This window comes from Polyodon spathula, chromosome 10 (assembly GCF_017654505.1).
Source record: "Polyodon spathula isolate WHYD16114869_AA chromosome 10, ASM1765450v1, whole genome shotgun sequence".
NCBI classification, from domain to species: domain Eukaryota; kingdom Metazoa; phylum Chordata; class Actinopteri; order Acipenseriformes; family Polyodontidae; genus Polyodon; species Polyodon spathula.
The window spans coordinates 8,178,800-8,194,807 of record NC_054543.1 but is presented as its reverse complement, the minus strand read 5'-3'; the positions used below and the strand labels follow the sequence as shown (position 1 = coordinate 8,194,807).

Below are 16,008 nucleotides of genomic sequence, written 5' to 3'. Positions count from 1 at the left end.
AGTTAACTCCTAGTAAAACCAGGAATGGATCAAACGGCTATGCAATGGGAGCCTTATTCCCATCCCTGGTAAATCCCAAAATATTCACACAATAATGGAAATGCAGCCATCTACTGCATTCCCAAACCTTTAGAAGGATGTCGCCAAAAACCTGTGATCAGGATAACAACTTTCTTACAACTCCCTTGTTATTCCTTTGTTTAGTTTCTAGACTTCTGTAATTTCACTTTGACTGTGTCATAGTCCACTTCACCTCCCCCGCCAAACTGTAAGAACAAATGAATTATGAACGAGAGGGGGCCATTCGCCACATCAGTGCTTGTCCGTTTCCTGGCAGCTGAAATTATTAAAGAATCCCAGTGATTCTGCCTCGACAACATGACTAGGGAGCCCGTTCCATACCCTCGCCACACTGGCAGTGCCTCTCCACTTCATTTACAACGGTGTCTGCACTGTGCTTAAAATGGTGTTTAGGCTTAGCTATGCCGACTCTTTGCCATTTAAAGACTTCCATCGTCTCCCCCTACTTTTTCACTCACTAGCAGGTGTAAGGTTCCCTTCCGAAACGTTAAACTGTCTTTGCAGCACACAGGACCGAATAAAAGTAGACAACACTGTTACAGAATTGCAATTGTAAATTCAATGCAGAAGCTGACGAAATGGACACTGCAGCTTTAAGAGACGAGCTTGCAGTGGGAGGGGGGAGGGGCTTCCTCAGGAAGCAGGTGTGTGCTGACAGCGATTATGTCATTGTTTCGGCCTCACCTGGGGAATCCTGCTGCAGCAGTGACAGGCACACAGCTGTTGGAAGGAGTGGAGCAGATAGACACATAAACAGGCACACAGGCACAGGCATTGCTGCTGGACAGGTCAGTAACACTCTTTAATGTTTCTACCAAACCTATTCTGGAAACAGAGAGAAGGCTGCTGTCAGCATGGTCTTGTTTTTAAATCTTTTTTTTTTAATTTAAAGAGAAGGCTTGAGTTCTTCCTTTCTACATACAGATCTCTCTCTCTCTCTCTCTCTCTCTCTCTCTCTCATAGGGGAAGTAGTGATAGAGAGCATATTGTGATCATAGAAGGCCAGACCTTTTACAATTAATTGAAGCTGTTGGTTGAAGGTGTTTTATTTTTATTTTTTTCAAATGTATTTTCCAGCGGGATAGTGCTTAAATCTGGATAGACCTGCAGTTGTATTTCGTATGGCTGCTGAAATTGTATTTTAGATGTTTAGATGATTGTATTTCTTAAGTGTTTTTATAGTTCACACTTCTAGCCTGATTTTTAGTTGTGATTCTATTAGTGTGATTTCCCCCTTTGGTAGTTCCACTTCTTTACTTTAAAAAATATCATGGTAAACTTTGAGAAGGGTAGTTGGAACAAAAGCTTGGACTGAAAAGACCAACTTGCCCGCCACTGCTCTGAAGTAATCACAGCTTGGCTCCTGACGAATTTCACCTTGGAGTAATAATCCTGCAAATAGCAGAATGGGCTTAATTCAAGGGTGTGCCAATGCCAGGTAATAAGCACATGCATAGAAGTATTTCATCAGTCGATGAGAAAGTGAGGTCATGTCTGCTCTTTCTGTGGACATTAAAATTCCTTGTGGCATTTTTTATGAAGGTTTGCAGGGGTGTTGCCCTGGGACTTGCTGGTTAAATCACACACTTATCTCTGATTGGTTAATTATAGCATGAGAAATATTTCGCAATGTATGGAAACGGATGGACAAATAGCAACTAGGATATTGTTTGGAGACACAGCTTGTTTGCTGAGTCCCTGTGCTCCCTGTACAGTGTAGTGCAGCAGAGGAGATTAACTTTGGGGAATCTTTTAGCAGGGATGGCAGTAAGACTCCAATTGCGTAGCAGTTTGATCCATTCCTAGTTTTACTGTGCATTTAAGACACACCCGAGCTTGCTACCTACACAGTGTGACTACTGAATCTTGTAGTAAAACCTGGACTGGGTGAAGGTGCTATGTAATTGGAGGCTTGTTTCCACCCCTGTTTAAGGGACCCCATCTGGAACTCTCTACCGGACCACAGGTTGGTGAACTCTGTTCCACTCAGTTTTAATAACCCATCTCCAGAGAACTGGAGCTCCTTTCTGAACCTGTCGCGTACCCTGTCTGACCGGGAGTGTTGGAGGGGCTGTCAGTGCCGGTCTGACTTGGCAGTGTGAGCGGCCGCATGGTCCTGCTGGGATCCCTTTGTATTTGAGCAGCAGCTTTTGTCTCTCGGTGAATAGCTCATTATGGGGAAGTGTTTTCATGGCCCACTGTACCCGGTAGAACAAAAGGGCATTGAATACAGCAGCTTCCGCCATGCTCAAATAGCCAGCTGATTAATTATCAGCGGCTCATCTGCCCCCCCCCTCCCCACCCCCCCCCACCACCAACTTTCTTTCCTTCTCTCCTTTCTTTTTTTCTATCTTCACCCTGGCTTAAAAGCCCCGTATATGTGTTTGCTTGCTTAGGTTTCCAGACTTTCATAGTTTTTACCTCACTTTGATTTCACCACCACCACACTATAGATTTACTTTCTCCCACATCCTAAAGCATGGTGTGTGCTGCACAGAAAGTAAGTGAGGCTCAGCACCTGGGGTCATAATAACTGTTGCACAGGACAAGTGTTCCGGGGGGAAAACAAACCAGTGCACGCACATACAGAGGATTCTCATAACCCTGCAATAATTGCACAAGCACCGTGAGAGATTAACAATGTTTATAACAATAGGTCAGTTTGGTCAAGATCAAGACAGTTGTCGTGTTTACCATGTAGACAGACGGACAGGCGTACTCGATCAGTGCGTGAGAGTCCCCTTGTTTTGTATGAGGACCCTATAAAGCAACAGCAAAACAAAGAGACTTGTGTTGATGTGCAAGTGGTTACAGTATTTTATGGAGTGCCCCCTACACTCATTATGTCATCCAATTCTGGCCTATGTAAATAGATGTTACCTCATTATTGCGGTTGATTGATTCGCATCGTGGCGGGGAAGCAGATAAAAAAGTTAGAACAGTGGGCTGTGAATTGGCTAGAACACAGTCAGAAAACCAGGGGCAACTTCCTTAAAGCAATATAGAGTCACGACGCACACACAATATGGTCCTGGAACAATCGCCACTATACAAACAAAGTTGGGATTTACAGAGTCGTTGTACCAGTGTGAACACTGCAGCCTCTTTTTTTTTACTGAAGTGCAACCAAAAACAAAAGTCCATTCAGTTCAGTGAAAGGAAATACACTAGAATAATTCAATGTTTCAACTTGAAGTCTTTTTCAACATCTTTTGATTTATGTTTTTTTTTTTTTTTTTCACATTTTTTTCACATGTTTTCACATCTGGTGCACACAATGTTCTCTTTGTTTTTGTTTTAATACGTTAAGTGTGCGGCTCTTAAAGGCACCTTGTTTATGCTATTAGAGAAGATGTTATGATTTCAGCGCACGTTACAGAGGTTATCGCAAACAGGTATTGCTTTGGGACTCTAGTCTGACTCGCACAACTGGTTAAAGGTTTGTAGTTTCTGTTTGGGGGGGGCGGGGTTCACGGTGGTGTTTCACCTCTCGTTATACAAGCTACTTTTTCTGATCATAAAAAAAAAAAAAAAAAATCAAACTTCCAAAATTCAGTGTCAAAGTTGTTTAGGCATCACTGTGTCGTTCATTAGCACAAGTACATTTTCACAACGTGGTAGAAACCCCAGCTGTTATCCGACCCTTTTCAGGGTTTATATCAAGGAAGCTTTTAGTATGTTTGTTGAAGGATAAAATAGTGCTTGTTTATCTTCAACATGTTAGTGGTGCACACTGAAGTATGAGAAACAACCAGCCCAAGAATAAAACTGTGATTTGGGAATTTAAACAGATTCCTCCGTGTTCAAGGGGTACAAAGTGTGGCTGATCCAGCAGCATGTGTTTTTTTTGTTTTGTTTTGTTTTGTTTTTTGACACATTACATTATTTCAACAAGCTTGGGCCTTTTTAAAAAACACAGGTTAAATATAAATATAGATGTCTGAAATGGCTTATTTGTCTGCATTTTAATAGACACTTGTCTGGGAATGTAATGAGATATCTGACTGGCTGAATGTTATACAGGCAGTGTGCCAGCGAGGGCAGGTCGTCTGTTTATCTGTCTGTTTAGCTAGCTATAGTAAATCTATTGGGTTAGATAAACAGCATCCACTGGCCAGCTACTTTTCAATGGCAGGTACAGCCCACCGCCTCCTGCTGTGTTAGGGGGTCAACGGTTTTTGCTAGAGCCCCCCCAAATCTGCCGTCTCCTTCTGGTAGGTTCTTTCTGCCGCTTTCTCGGGGGGAGATCGCGCTGGTTGGGGGGCAGCAGGGCTGCAGATACAAAGTCACGCCTCTTTCCCCGCCCTATGGAATGTTGTGCAACAGCAGGCAAACATTTTGTAGCAGGTATTACCGGCACCGCCTTCCTCGGTTCCAACAAAGTTTAAGTTTGGAAACCCCGCCCTTCCCTGCCGCCCACTAGTTGAGCTTTCGAAGCGGCAGGTGACAAACCCCGCCTCTAGACCCGCCCCCCTGCATTCGGAGTTTGAGAGCGGCTCTTTATTGTTCTGAAGCGCAGGTAATGGCGCCGCCTCTTACCACGCCCCTCCCAGGGTCTCTGCTCTCTTACCAAATCCGCTCTGTCGTTTTACTGCAGATGCAATGCGCACAGTAATTTGTATGCAATACTTTTTTTTTTAAACAGAAGTACGACAGCAGCAGGAGCAGAGTCCCAACCTCACGTGTCAATTATTAATGATACATAGACTGCGCTTCATGCTTAAGCCTGTTCTGAACCCGCTTTTTCAATACAACAAGGTACGTTTTCTTAAATTTACCAGATCACGAAAAGAAATGCAAGAGGTGTAAGTTTCCGTTATACACAAAACGTCAACATGAGAATTTGCTCCGTGAAAATAATTTTGTTCTTTTCTTTTTTTTAAAGTAACGAATAGATACACAGATCATAATGAGTTTAAAAAAAAGTTTTAACTTTTTAGTCCATTTTTTTTTTCTTAAATAATCTTGCACAGTATCCAGGCTACAGTTCTTTGAGGGAAGGCACAGCCCAAAATGCCTGCCGATAGTAATGAAGAAGCTCTCTCTCAAAGGCAGAGTTAGGCAGCTACGACCGTGCCACGGGACGCCTCTAACTCCTTCCCCAGTGAAATCAAATATTTGCTAAACTGGTGTTTACTTTTGGGGTTTCTTGTCTCTGTGCCTCTTGGGCGGACGCAAGAATGACGTGCATCTTTTAACTGGACTTTTTTTTTAAATCGGTAGCCAAATAAAATGGGACTAATCAGTTCAAAACAATGAAGCCAATTCATCAGCAGCAAAGCAGTGATGGAAACTGCACTGTGATGTTTTTTTTTTTTTTTTTTAAAGGTATTTGCTGATCGCTATCAAAACAACTCCAATGACACTGCAACAGAATCGACTTGCATTTAATGTGTGTATGTGCGTGTCATTGTATTGCTGAGTGAGCAAATATAGCGGTAGTAAGCTGGGATATCAGAATTATTATACCGAAGCGCTGAATTTTCTTTGCAGTCTCTTACAGAGAGTACTGCTTGGCCCATGCACCTGCCCTGTGGGTATTAAACCATTGGGTTTTATAGTTGCAGACGGTGCGTAGTTGGTCTATTTAAACCACTTTGTTTTAAAGTTGTTTTTCTGGTCCCTCTAGAGTGTTCACGAACCTCTGTTGCATGCGTTTTGTTTCCATGGTGCAGTTGTGATTCAAACCGGGTTTGATGTGGAGGTTCGTGCAGTTCTCTTACTAGCGCTATTCTCACGCTAGTTGTGGAGCCTGATGTAAACATACATACGTACGCTAAGTGTAGTCTTATTAAAATGTCCTATAGTAGAAGCATAGTAAAATGTAACAAAGCATATGCAAGCATTGTATATTATAGCGCGGTATGGTAAAGCGCATATATATATATGTATGTATATGTGTATGTGTGTATATATATATATATATATATATATATATATATATATATATATATGAATTCCTATTGATCTATATATGAACCCTTCATACTGATTTAACTTGGAACGGTCAATAATAACCTTTAAATGCTTACAACGAAAATATATTCTTTAGTCCCTAAAAGAAACGTGGGCCGTCTTTTTTTTAACAATATATGACATGGAAACAGCTGAGAGAAACCTCTGTGTTAGTTCAGATAAATACCATTTTTTTGTTTTTGTTAGTTTTTTTTTAACCCTCCTACTGTGTTTGGTGTCTATTTGACCCTATACTTGTTTCCACTGAACTTAAATATTCCCCATTTCCCCCTCTATTTTATGACTTTCCCTAGATTGGGGTCACAAATTTATAAACAGAAAATAAGAACTTTCAGCTCTATTATTTTTTACATTTTTTAGAACTGAGCTTCTTAAAAACAGGAATGTATCAAACTGCTGTGCAACGGGAGTCTTTTTTTTTTAAATTTTTTTCCAGCCATGCTGTGTGGGTATATGGTACAGTCCTGACTGAGTGCTGCAGGGTGCAGCCCTGTTTAGCCAGAAACAGGGTGGTGGTGCAGCTGCTGGTTTAGTTCAGTAAATTTGCTGTGCTATCCAGTCTCCAGAGGGTAGGTGTGAACTCTACTGGGCGAGGTTACACTAGCGCTGCGTTCACAACAGATTAGCTTGCTCGCTCGCTCAGCCACACCGAGTCTAAAACAGCGAAAAGTTGATTTTAATAATCCCCAAAGCCAAATGAGTCTGATTATCCAGACTGCCCATTCATTTTTTTTTTTATAGATTGTTACAGGACTATTTTCTTACTGTATTTATTTTTTCTAATATTTACCTGTTTTTAAAGCAGTGCATGCCTTGAAACTCCTGCACTAGCCCTGCACCCAGTCCTGGGTTTGAGAACTTTAATTCATTTGTTTAAATGATCCAGGAGTTCGATGTTAAAGTAATTTTCCCCCCTTTCTCTATAGCTGCATGAACAACTGCTATTAGTAAACCTACAGACTGAGGCCAGTGACCAGTGGACAAACTCTTGAGATATTGACTGCTGAAACCATTCAGTCTGAAGTGGAAACCCTACAAGTTAAAATAAGACTATACAAAAAAGAGCACAGCATGAAGCTCCACTGTATTTAAAAACGCATGTCAAACTTTTGACAGAATTGCCAGGGTTCAGCAATCAATGTGAATAATACATGCAAAGGGGTTGCGGCTGTGTAGTGCAGAGGTGTCAAAATGAGTTTGCAAATGGCAAGTGAGAGAAACACATTTAGTGCAGAGCCTGGCGCTGGGAGCAGTCTGTTCAGCTCAGGACTGAACTCTGTGCACTTCAGCGGAGCGCAGTTGTTTGGGCCTTCAGTGTCTGCGAGGTCTGTGCTGTGAATAAGCCACCGCAGACCTCATTGAAGTCATTTCAAGAGGCCTTTTTATTCTTTAAAAACCTGTCATTTAAAAAATGATGTTCGTTCCCCACCTCGCTTCCTATCTCTGGACATCCGTCAGCATAACAAACTGATAATTTTCATGGAATGGCACGTCTGTATTCTCTCTCCTTTCTCTCCACATCCCTGAGTGATGGTTGGCAGATTCAGGACACACCTCCCTCCCTGTCTTGTGCAGGCTCTCTCTCGGTCAGTGAGTCTATCTGCTGTGGCAGGGCCTTAAGGGGGTGGGGAACAGTTAGTGTGTGTGTGTGTCTTTTTTTCTGTGTGTCGCCCTCAAATCATGTGCCTCAGCTTTTCCATGTTGCCACGACCCCCCCCCCCCCCCCCCCCCCCCTTCCTGCTTAGCGAATCGGCGAACGAATCGTCTTAAATGACTTTTAGTGGGTCAGTTAGTCTGTTAGCCCCCCCACCCCCCCCCCCCCCCCCCCCCCCCCCCCTTCCTATTGTCCTGCAAGACACAGTGAAGTCCAAAGACAAGGTTTCTGTTTTGACCGAAGGACGAGTGTATTGAGCAAATACAGGAGTGTGTGTTTGTCTGCCCCCTTCTATCCTTTTCAATATCAAAGTGATTCAAACTGCTCTGCAACAGGAGTCTTAGTCTGTAAAATATTTTAAATGATTAAGAACGCAGTGTTTTTTTTTTTTATATTTCCATTTTTTTTAACTAAATAACAATTTTTGAGATTGTTCCATGCAAATATTTGCATGCTGCATTCCACATGGCGTACGCTACACGGTGAACAAGAAAACGCGTAACTTTGTCACACACACACTGTAATCCTGCAAACTATTTTTGTGTAAACATATTTGTAACCTTTTGAGGTACAGGTGAGATGGTGGTTATGAGGATCTCCTGTATGTGTAGGCAGTGTGGGTTTTGGACAAACAGACAGGTTGTTGTCAGGAGGCTCAGGGCTTGTTTGCTGAGAAGCTAGGCTGGATGTAGACAGACAGTGCTGCACATTAAGGGTTTGGGAGCCTGTGAGTACTGTAGAGAACATCTGTGCTGAATGAAATAGTCATGCCTCATTCTCTTCTCCCGCATGCTTTACTCGCTCCTTGCAAAATGCTTGTTCCGTCCATGTATCCACATGCAATAATACCGCGCTAAAGACATTCGCAATGTCAGATGAGATGTAAAAGCATGCAAGCAGCTGACAGATGTGTTGGTAGCTTTTTTAAATTTATTTATTTATTTTTTTTCTGAATTGGTTGGGGGTCAGGTTAATAAAAGCATTTGGCTCAAAAACCTGCTATTGGCTGCATCCTAGTGGAGCACACGAATGAGGGAGAGTCGATGCACGCTGAAGGGAGGTGGGAGTGGTTAGTATGTTTTGTTTTGTTTAAATGGAGGATAGATCACACAAACAACTTATCAGGTATTTGTAACTGTTTAGGTACTGTGGGATTTGTTATATGCACGTGCACTGTTTTATTTTTCAAAATTGAAAGAGCTCAGTAAAGTCAAATCAGATTAATGGGTGGAAGGAGCCTCCCAGTTTCGGAATTGATTTTTATAGTTCAGCTAAACACTTAATTATATTACAATACAGTAGCTGCTGCACAAGCTGTATTGATTGTTTTTTTTCATGACGTTTCATTCTTTAGGGTTGTAAGGGCTGGTAATGCTTCTCGATGAACAGCCAGGAAAGGCTTCAAAATAAAAAACAACAAGTAAACCTATATTAAATTGCCTTTGCACCTGAGTATTGCAATCCCTCGTCTCCACAGAAATACACTGCTCTCCAGCAGCCTGTCTGTCTTCCCTGGATCCTGCTGACCTGTACTGCCCTGTACAGTTACTCTGTATTGAACAACATGTGACCTGCACATCTCCCTGGACTTTCTTACTCTGTGAGAGCGCTTCTTTACCTTTTGATTTGAGTTCACCAGTTTCCAGAAGGGGGGAGGGGGGCGGGGCTCACATCGCAAGTCATTTGTGTTCTCATTTTGTAACAGTCACACAGATTTATTACTTTTTTTAAATAGGTGGTAAAGAGGACTGTGTCCCTTACACTACAGTACTAAATGCTGCCCCTTGTAATAGGGAAACTCGCATGACAAGGGATGAGAAACATACCCTAACATTAGAGCATTTAGGGGAGTTATTAGTTAAAATAATGGAGCTGCTGCCTTCAATCCAATTTAGCGCATTTTGTATGGAGCAATCCTGCAGGATAGTGTGGCAGCAGCAGCCTCTCCTGTCCTGCAGCTCCCAGTGGCTTTGCTGTGCTCAGCTCTTAGCCTGGGCACACACAGCACTGCTCACCACACTGTTCAATTAAACAGTGCATTTGCTCTCATTGGGGCTCTCCCCAGCCCAGTCAATTCATTCATTATCTTGTGTTGCAGTTTATAATGCTGTTTGACGGGCTGGAGAAAATATTTCACCTACACTTGCTACAGGACTTGTAACTTGACCTTTTTTTTTGTTTAGGAAAAATAAATGTATGCTGTATTGTACTGTGTGTGATCGATCAGTTTTCATCATTGATTGTATTTATCTGTTAACTGGTACAAGATCAGGCCTCTCGCTGGACTCAAATGAAGATACATATTGAGACACTCGTGTTTGTCTGTTTTGACCTAGTTTTCTGTATAGTTTTACCCTACAAGCTGACGTAATTCATTTGCTAAATTGAGTGATTGGCCCCCGACTGGTTTTTAATGGTTGTCAGGTCTGTGCTAGGGGTAGAATGTTAAAGTGGCAGTCGAGCAGTTGATAAAAGTAGTCAAAGAAGTCAGTTGGTCGTCTATATAGCATGCATGGTGCTCTGGGTGTGATTTGGCTGTTTGTGTGCTGTACTATAACACTACTTGGAATTACCTGATTGTTTGGGCTCTATTTGACCCCTCACTGGTTTCCATTGACCTTTTTAAATGCTCCCCCTCCATTAATAATTTATGACATTGCAAAGGTTGGGGGCACAAACTTATAAACATATTATTATCAATATGACCCAAGGTATTTATTCTATGTAGCTTTGTATACAGGAAGAAAATAAAATGCTTTCACTTGGTGTTATTATTATGATGATGATGATGATGATGATGATGATGATGATAATGTCTGGAAATGGCTGCACCTGTCTGAAGAGGTGTTTATAAACCAGGTTTATACACATCTCTACAAGGCAGAGGTTAGTAGAGGCTTGGAGAGTTCTCTACACAAGAAGGGAGTTGACTGAAGGACAGAGTTTCAGTCGTCGTCGTTTGAATGCCAGGTGTGAGAGTTGGAGAGAGTGTTGCTCCTGTACACTGTCTCACACTAGGGATTAGAGGTGATTAGAGAGGCTGGGTTTGGGGAGGCAGAATTGGCTGCTGATTATGTAATCAGAACTGTTCATCAGCAAGCAAGTAAACCTTCACTGCCTGCTTCTGCGTTCCCTGGCAGTTGTGGAAAGGTGTGGAAATACTGAGATTGCTGTAGGGTTAGAAACTCGCACCAGCCCTGCATTGTGGGCCAAATGGGAACCTTGACCATACTGGCTGGCAATCTGTTCAGCAGCATAAAGGACCAGTTTATAACTGTATGCATGTAGACAGCATGCATGTTCTGGCTAGTGCCGTGAAGTTGTGAGTGATCATGTATGTTTTTTTTTTTTTTTTTAAATGACTGGGCAGGTAGGAGTTTGATATACCCCTGATCTGAATGAACTGGCAGCTCACACTTCAAATTTATCGGGATCTCAAGTAATTGCAAGTTATTTGTTTTCTTATTTTGTAACGCAGTTTCTTTTTTCACTTGTTAGACTGGAGGAAACACTTTTAAAATAAGTCCCTTACATACAGTAATAAATAGGACAGTAATAAAGAAAAGAGGTCATTGTTAATGTGTCACTCATCCAAACACTAGTGCGTAAATTAGACAAGCTGTGGTTGTAAAAGTTGGGGATCAGTAAGCACAGCGTGTAAAACTTCCTCTTCCAGACCCATAGCATTGCCTCTGTTATTGTGCAACCTGCTGTTAACACTGCCAGGGCTGAGAGAAGTTCCAGTTTTATAACCAGGATCTGTAATATTGGTACTGTAGCTTGCTGTCTCGCCTCATCCCTGAGACCAGACCTGCCAAAGATAGGGTCGTTTTCTACTGCAGATATATGAAACGTTCTCATTGTGTGAGTCGTCATTTGAGGTGATGGCTGCGGATGAGTAGCTTTTGAGCAGCATTGGAAATGATTGAATATTGCTATACCTGTTTAATGCTAGCACTTGATAATTTGGTGGGAGTACACATCAGTGAACGGGTTCACTTCTTACCTGCTGATTTTAAAACACTTCTTAAAGGCAAGTGCAAGTACGAGTATTTGGCAATTTGAAATTGCTGCCAAAGGCAGGGCAGGGGGAGAGGAGGGGGATCTTAACAATGCATTTCAAATGGCTGGACACCCTTGTTAAGGGATGATTCATCTCAGAGGGTTCTTTCCCAGGTTAAATATTTTAAATAAATTTAATAAAATAAATAAGCTCCTGGATCTGCCAAGAGGACAAAATGATAGGAACTCCTATATATCTTTCCTTTTTATTTATTGTAATTCTTATTTTTTTTTCATTATTATTATTTGTATCCGTTCAGATTTTTGTGCAGCGATGCGTAGTGCTCTACAAGTGATTCTCCTGAAGCTACTACTGTTGCTGACAGTAATAACAGCAGTGCACACTGTCTCCTAGGTTACAAATGCAACAATAAACAGTCATTAGTAAGGAGGTGTGGTAGCCTAGCAATCAGACCGGCTTTGGGAGCAGAGGGGCGTGTTGTTTTGTATTCTGGGTTAACTGCATGCTACTGTTCTGCAAAGGACTCCCACACTCTGCTAGAGTGTTAGGCTGTAGGTTGGAGATTTGTTTTTATTTTCATCCTCTTAATAAAGTTCAAGTTAAAAACCACATTCTGGTATGATGCAGAAACTGGCTGTACATGTGTTTTATTTGCAATAAAATATTCAGTAAATAAAACTATTCATTACACATGATAACCTGATATTGATGTGGTGCAGCCGTCTGAAAAATTGCATCAGATGGAAACGACATCACATTAAAATGAGCTCTGTTTAATTATTTCTGTTGTTATTGAACTGTATTTCATATAGGGTGATCTGTAAGGTACAAGCTGATTTGAACCTCAGTCAAGGTCAGAGCGTCCGGTAAGCCCAATTGTGGCAAAGCCGCTCCGAGCGCTCAGTTGTGGAGTGGGTGTCGGCCTGTGTCGTACAGCGCCCTACACACTGCATTCTGTAGATATGACGGATCGCGCAGTCAGCTTGTGCGCTTTGAAAGACTCCCTGATCGTTCACACCACCGCTGTCCCTGTAGTTTCGTTCGGTTACTTCCACACTTCGAATCGGCAGAGCAAGCGATCCGAGTCCGTCTGGCACTGGGGACAGGTGTGGCCCTGCCGAAGTCTGTCAGTTGAGCCGTAGCACTGCCAGGGACCACAGGAAGGAATTACTGCTGCCTAATGAACTCCTGTGTATTTTGAATGTAGTCCAGGTTGATGTTTGTTCTCTTGGGAGTGCTTAATTAAACTTTAATTAAACTTAATTAAACTAACTAGTGGTGGGAGGTGGAAAGGGAGAGAGTGTGGTCTAATGGTTAGAGCTAAGGGACTCAGAGAGAGGGTGGCAGTGTGACCTAGTGGTTAGAACTTTCTAGATACAGTTTGTGCTTTACTGTGTTAAGCAGAGGGATTCTCAGCAACAGCAATCTTCGTACTGACCTACATTACCCAGATTTAGAATGGGTTTTTTATGGCTAAATCAGTTGTAGCAAAAGCAACAGCAAATGTTTGCATCATCATGATCAGTGTCGCCTGTGTCAGGGAGTGGGAAGTGTGTTTGAGTCATTGTTTGTACCTGCAGATGACTCGGCCTCCCTGCCCTCAAGTTCCAGTCTGAATAAGTTAATGGAACCTGGTAGGGGTAAATTATTTAATTATTTGGAACACGAACCCAGCCTGGAACGGATCTTGAGAACTGCGCCCCACTGCAATAAGTAATGGTTGGATCAAGGTCCTGGTTGGGATCGGGCTGAGAATCCTCCTCTAAATACATAAATAATGCACAATCATAGCGTTTTGAAAAAGGTGCCGTAATTGTGAATGAAGTGTGTGGCTGTCGTTGATCTTGCATTTCTTCAGGTAGTGTAGGGTATGAGAGAGCTACCGCTGTTACAGTGTATAGAACTGCAGTTAAGGAATCCATGTGTCCAGCTTGTTTCAGTTTTCAGTTCATGAACCCAAAACAAAATTGTTGAAAGCAGGAAACATTCACTTCATACCAGCAAACGCTCCCTCCCTTCCTGCCTGCCTCCCTCCTTCCCTATCTCCCGTGCTTAGTTCCTACCTCTAAATCTCCCTTCCTATCTACTGCACCCTATCCATTTTAGAAACCTAACTGAAACAGTTCTGTTCTCTGATGACTAGTCTCTGTGATGTCGTTATAAATGGCCAGTGTTGTGCAATGACAGTCTGCTGAAGGGTGAAACTTCTTCTCCCAGGCTTACTCATTCAGTAAAGGAATGAGACATTCTGCTCTGACGCCTGAGTGGACTTCGCTCCCCCACTAAACTGTCTGCCAGTAACTACACTGTGCTCTCATGGAACTGAGAACAGCTCAGTCCTGGGAATGAAAAAGCTGTTCCTTTGCGATTTTGATTCATTAATTTTGTTTTCTTTCTTACAGATTTCAGAAGAACGGACTACAAACATTTTTAGTTTTTCTTTTGTTTTATTTTTTCTAGTTTTGCTGTCTTGGCTCTGTACAAAACTGCCTGAGCAAAGAACAACCAGTGTTTCTTTGTTTGAGGGACAAACACAGTGCACAGCACAGCAGGGTTGCTGTTTATCAGGAAAGCGTCTCTTGGATAAGCACTGAAGCTGAAGGGAACAGTGATGCTGCCTCTGGGCTGAGTGACAGAAACACCACCATCAAACAGACGCACGAGCACTCGACTGCGTGACACAACCCCTGCGCTTGATTTTATGAGCCAGTCCCGGAGGTGGGGGGGGGGGCAAATACAGCTCAGGCTAACGAGCTATCGGATAAATCACACCACCCTTTTCCTTCAAACAGAGCAGTAACCTTTTTATCTTCGCACTTGTCGCATCCATATCCCTACCTCCCTTCTTCCCTCCCTCCCGGTTTCATTTTTAACACAGTAAATTATGTGACTATTTATTAAGCCTGTAACATCTTGTCTCCTTGTCTTTCTCTGTGCACCCTCACTAACTAATACAGTGCAGATCTCAACAGGATCCTTCCTTTTCTTTTTTGGGAAGTTTTTATTTAATTGACACACAAGAAAACTCTAAGACCTCAAGGTCCCTCCCTTTCTAACTAACCCTATCTTTACTAAACCCGACCCTCATGGGACCCCAGACTGCAGTGACATACAAACAGCACCGGCAGTGCCCTGCTCCACACCCTGCTTAGTTTCACAGACCTTTACTAAATATATAAATATTATTCATAACAGTACATTATTAGTATTATTATTATTGTTTTATCTTGAGAGGATGATCCCCTTTGTCATTTCCTGGAAGAGGATCCATCTTTCTTAGATCAGACACACAGACAGAGTTAGAGAGGGAGAGACAGAGTGAGAGAGACTGGTGTTTGTTTGCCAGCGGGAAGACGGGACGATGTCTTGGAAGCGGAACTACTTTGCGTCGGGGAGCAGCGTGCTGGAAATGTTGACTCCGCGCACCATGACCTCCATCGCTCCCAGCAAGGGGCTCATCAATGAGCCTGGCCAGAACAGCTGCTTTCTGAACAGCGCCTTGCAGGTGAGACTGAGAGGGGAGGGGAGTGGGTTGGGAGCGGGATGGGGGTGGGACTGGGGAGACAGCTGCTTTCTGCTGTGGCAGGGGTCATCTAGTTTAGATTCTGCATTTTTTAAATATTTTTATAAGATGAACTCCAGTGTAGTTGTTTTCAAATACACGTCTTTGGAAACACCTCTTGTGGCTTAATTTATTTAACAGGAAGGGGCTTTTATAGATAAGGGGAAATTCAGGCAATGAACAGAGGTGGTCAGTTTCGTCTGAGCATCTTCGGTGATGATTTAAAACACAAACGGATCTGCTTGTATCACTCGGACTGTCCTACCCAGGCTATGGTATTGTGACGGTATGGTGATGCGTATTGTAATGTGAACAGTGCATCGTTGCTCTGGTGCATGGCTGCACCCCTGCAGTGATGGGGAGCCCTGTGGTTCACCTCTTCAGGACCCAGTGTACGCCTGTCCTCCCCCTGCTGCTCTGCAGTGATGTGGAGCCCTGTGGTTCACCTCTTCAGGACTCTGTGTACGCCTGTCCTCTCCCTGCTGCTCTGCAGTGATGTGGAGCCCTGTGGTTCACCTCTTCAGGACCCAGTGTACGCCTGTCCTCTCCCTGACTCTCACTGCTCTGCTCTCTGAGCTGCCTTCACCTCAGGGGACCCCAGCTCACATAATGCCTGGGTTGGTCAGCAGCTGGAAAACCCTATACTGTGCAGCTTCTCTTACACTGCACACCTGGGCTCTCACTATCTGACAATGTCACTAATGCTGGCTC

At 43.0% G+C, this 16,008-nt stretch overlaps 1 protein-coding gene across 6 annotated transcripts in view; it reads left to right on the top strand.

Moving 5' to 3' along the window:
* Nucleotides 1–767: 767 nt before the first annotated feature.
* The window catches only part of LOC121321776 (inactive ubiquitin carboxyl-terminal hydrolase 54-like), a 43,896-nt gene continuing 28,655 nt past the window's right edge, over nucleotides 768–16,008 (top strand). For 2 of the 6 annotated variants that reach the window (XM_041260948.1, XM_041260943.1), the window contains exons 1-2: nucleotides 772–869; nucleotides 14,138–15,240. In XM_041260948.1, coding sequence (XP_041116882.1) covers nucleotides 15,097–15,240 — 144 coding nt within the window. In that variant the 5' untranslated portion in view covers nucleotides 772–869; nucleotides 14,138–15,096. Of the gene's footprint in view, nucleotides 870–4,726; nucleotides 4,840–9,188; nucleotides 9,312–14,137; nucleotides 15,241–16,008 lie in introns of those variants that run through there. The other 4 variants (XM_041260946.1, XM_041260945.1, XM_041260949.1 and 1 more) reach the window with 4 other exon arrangements.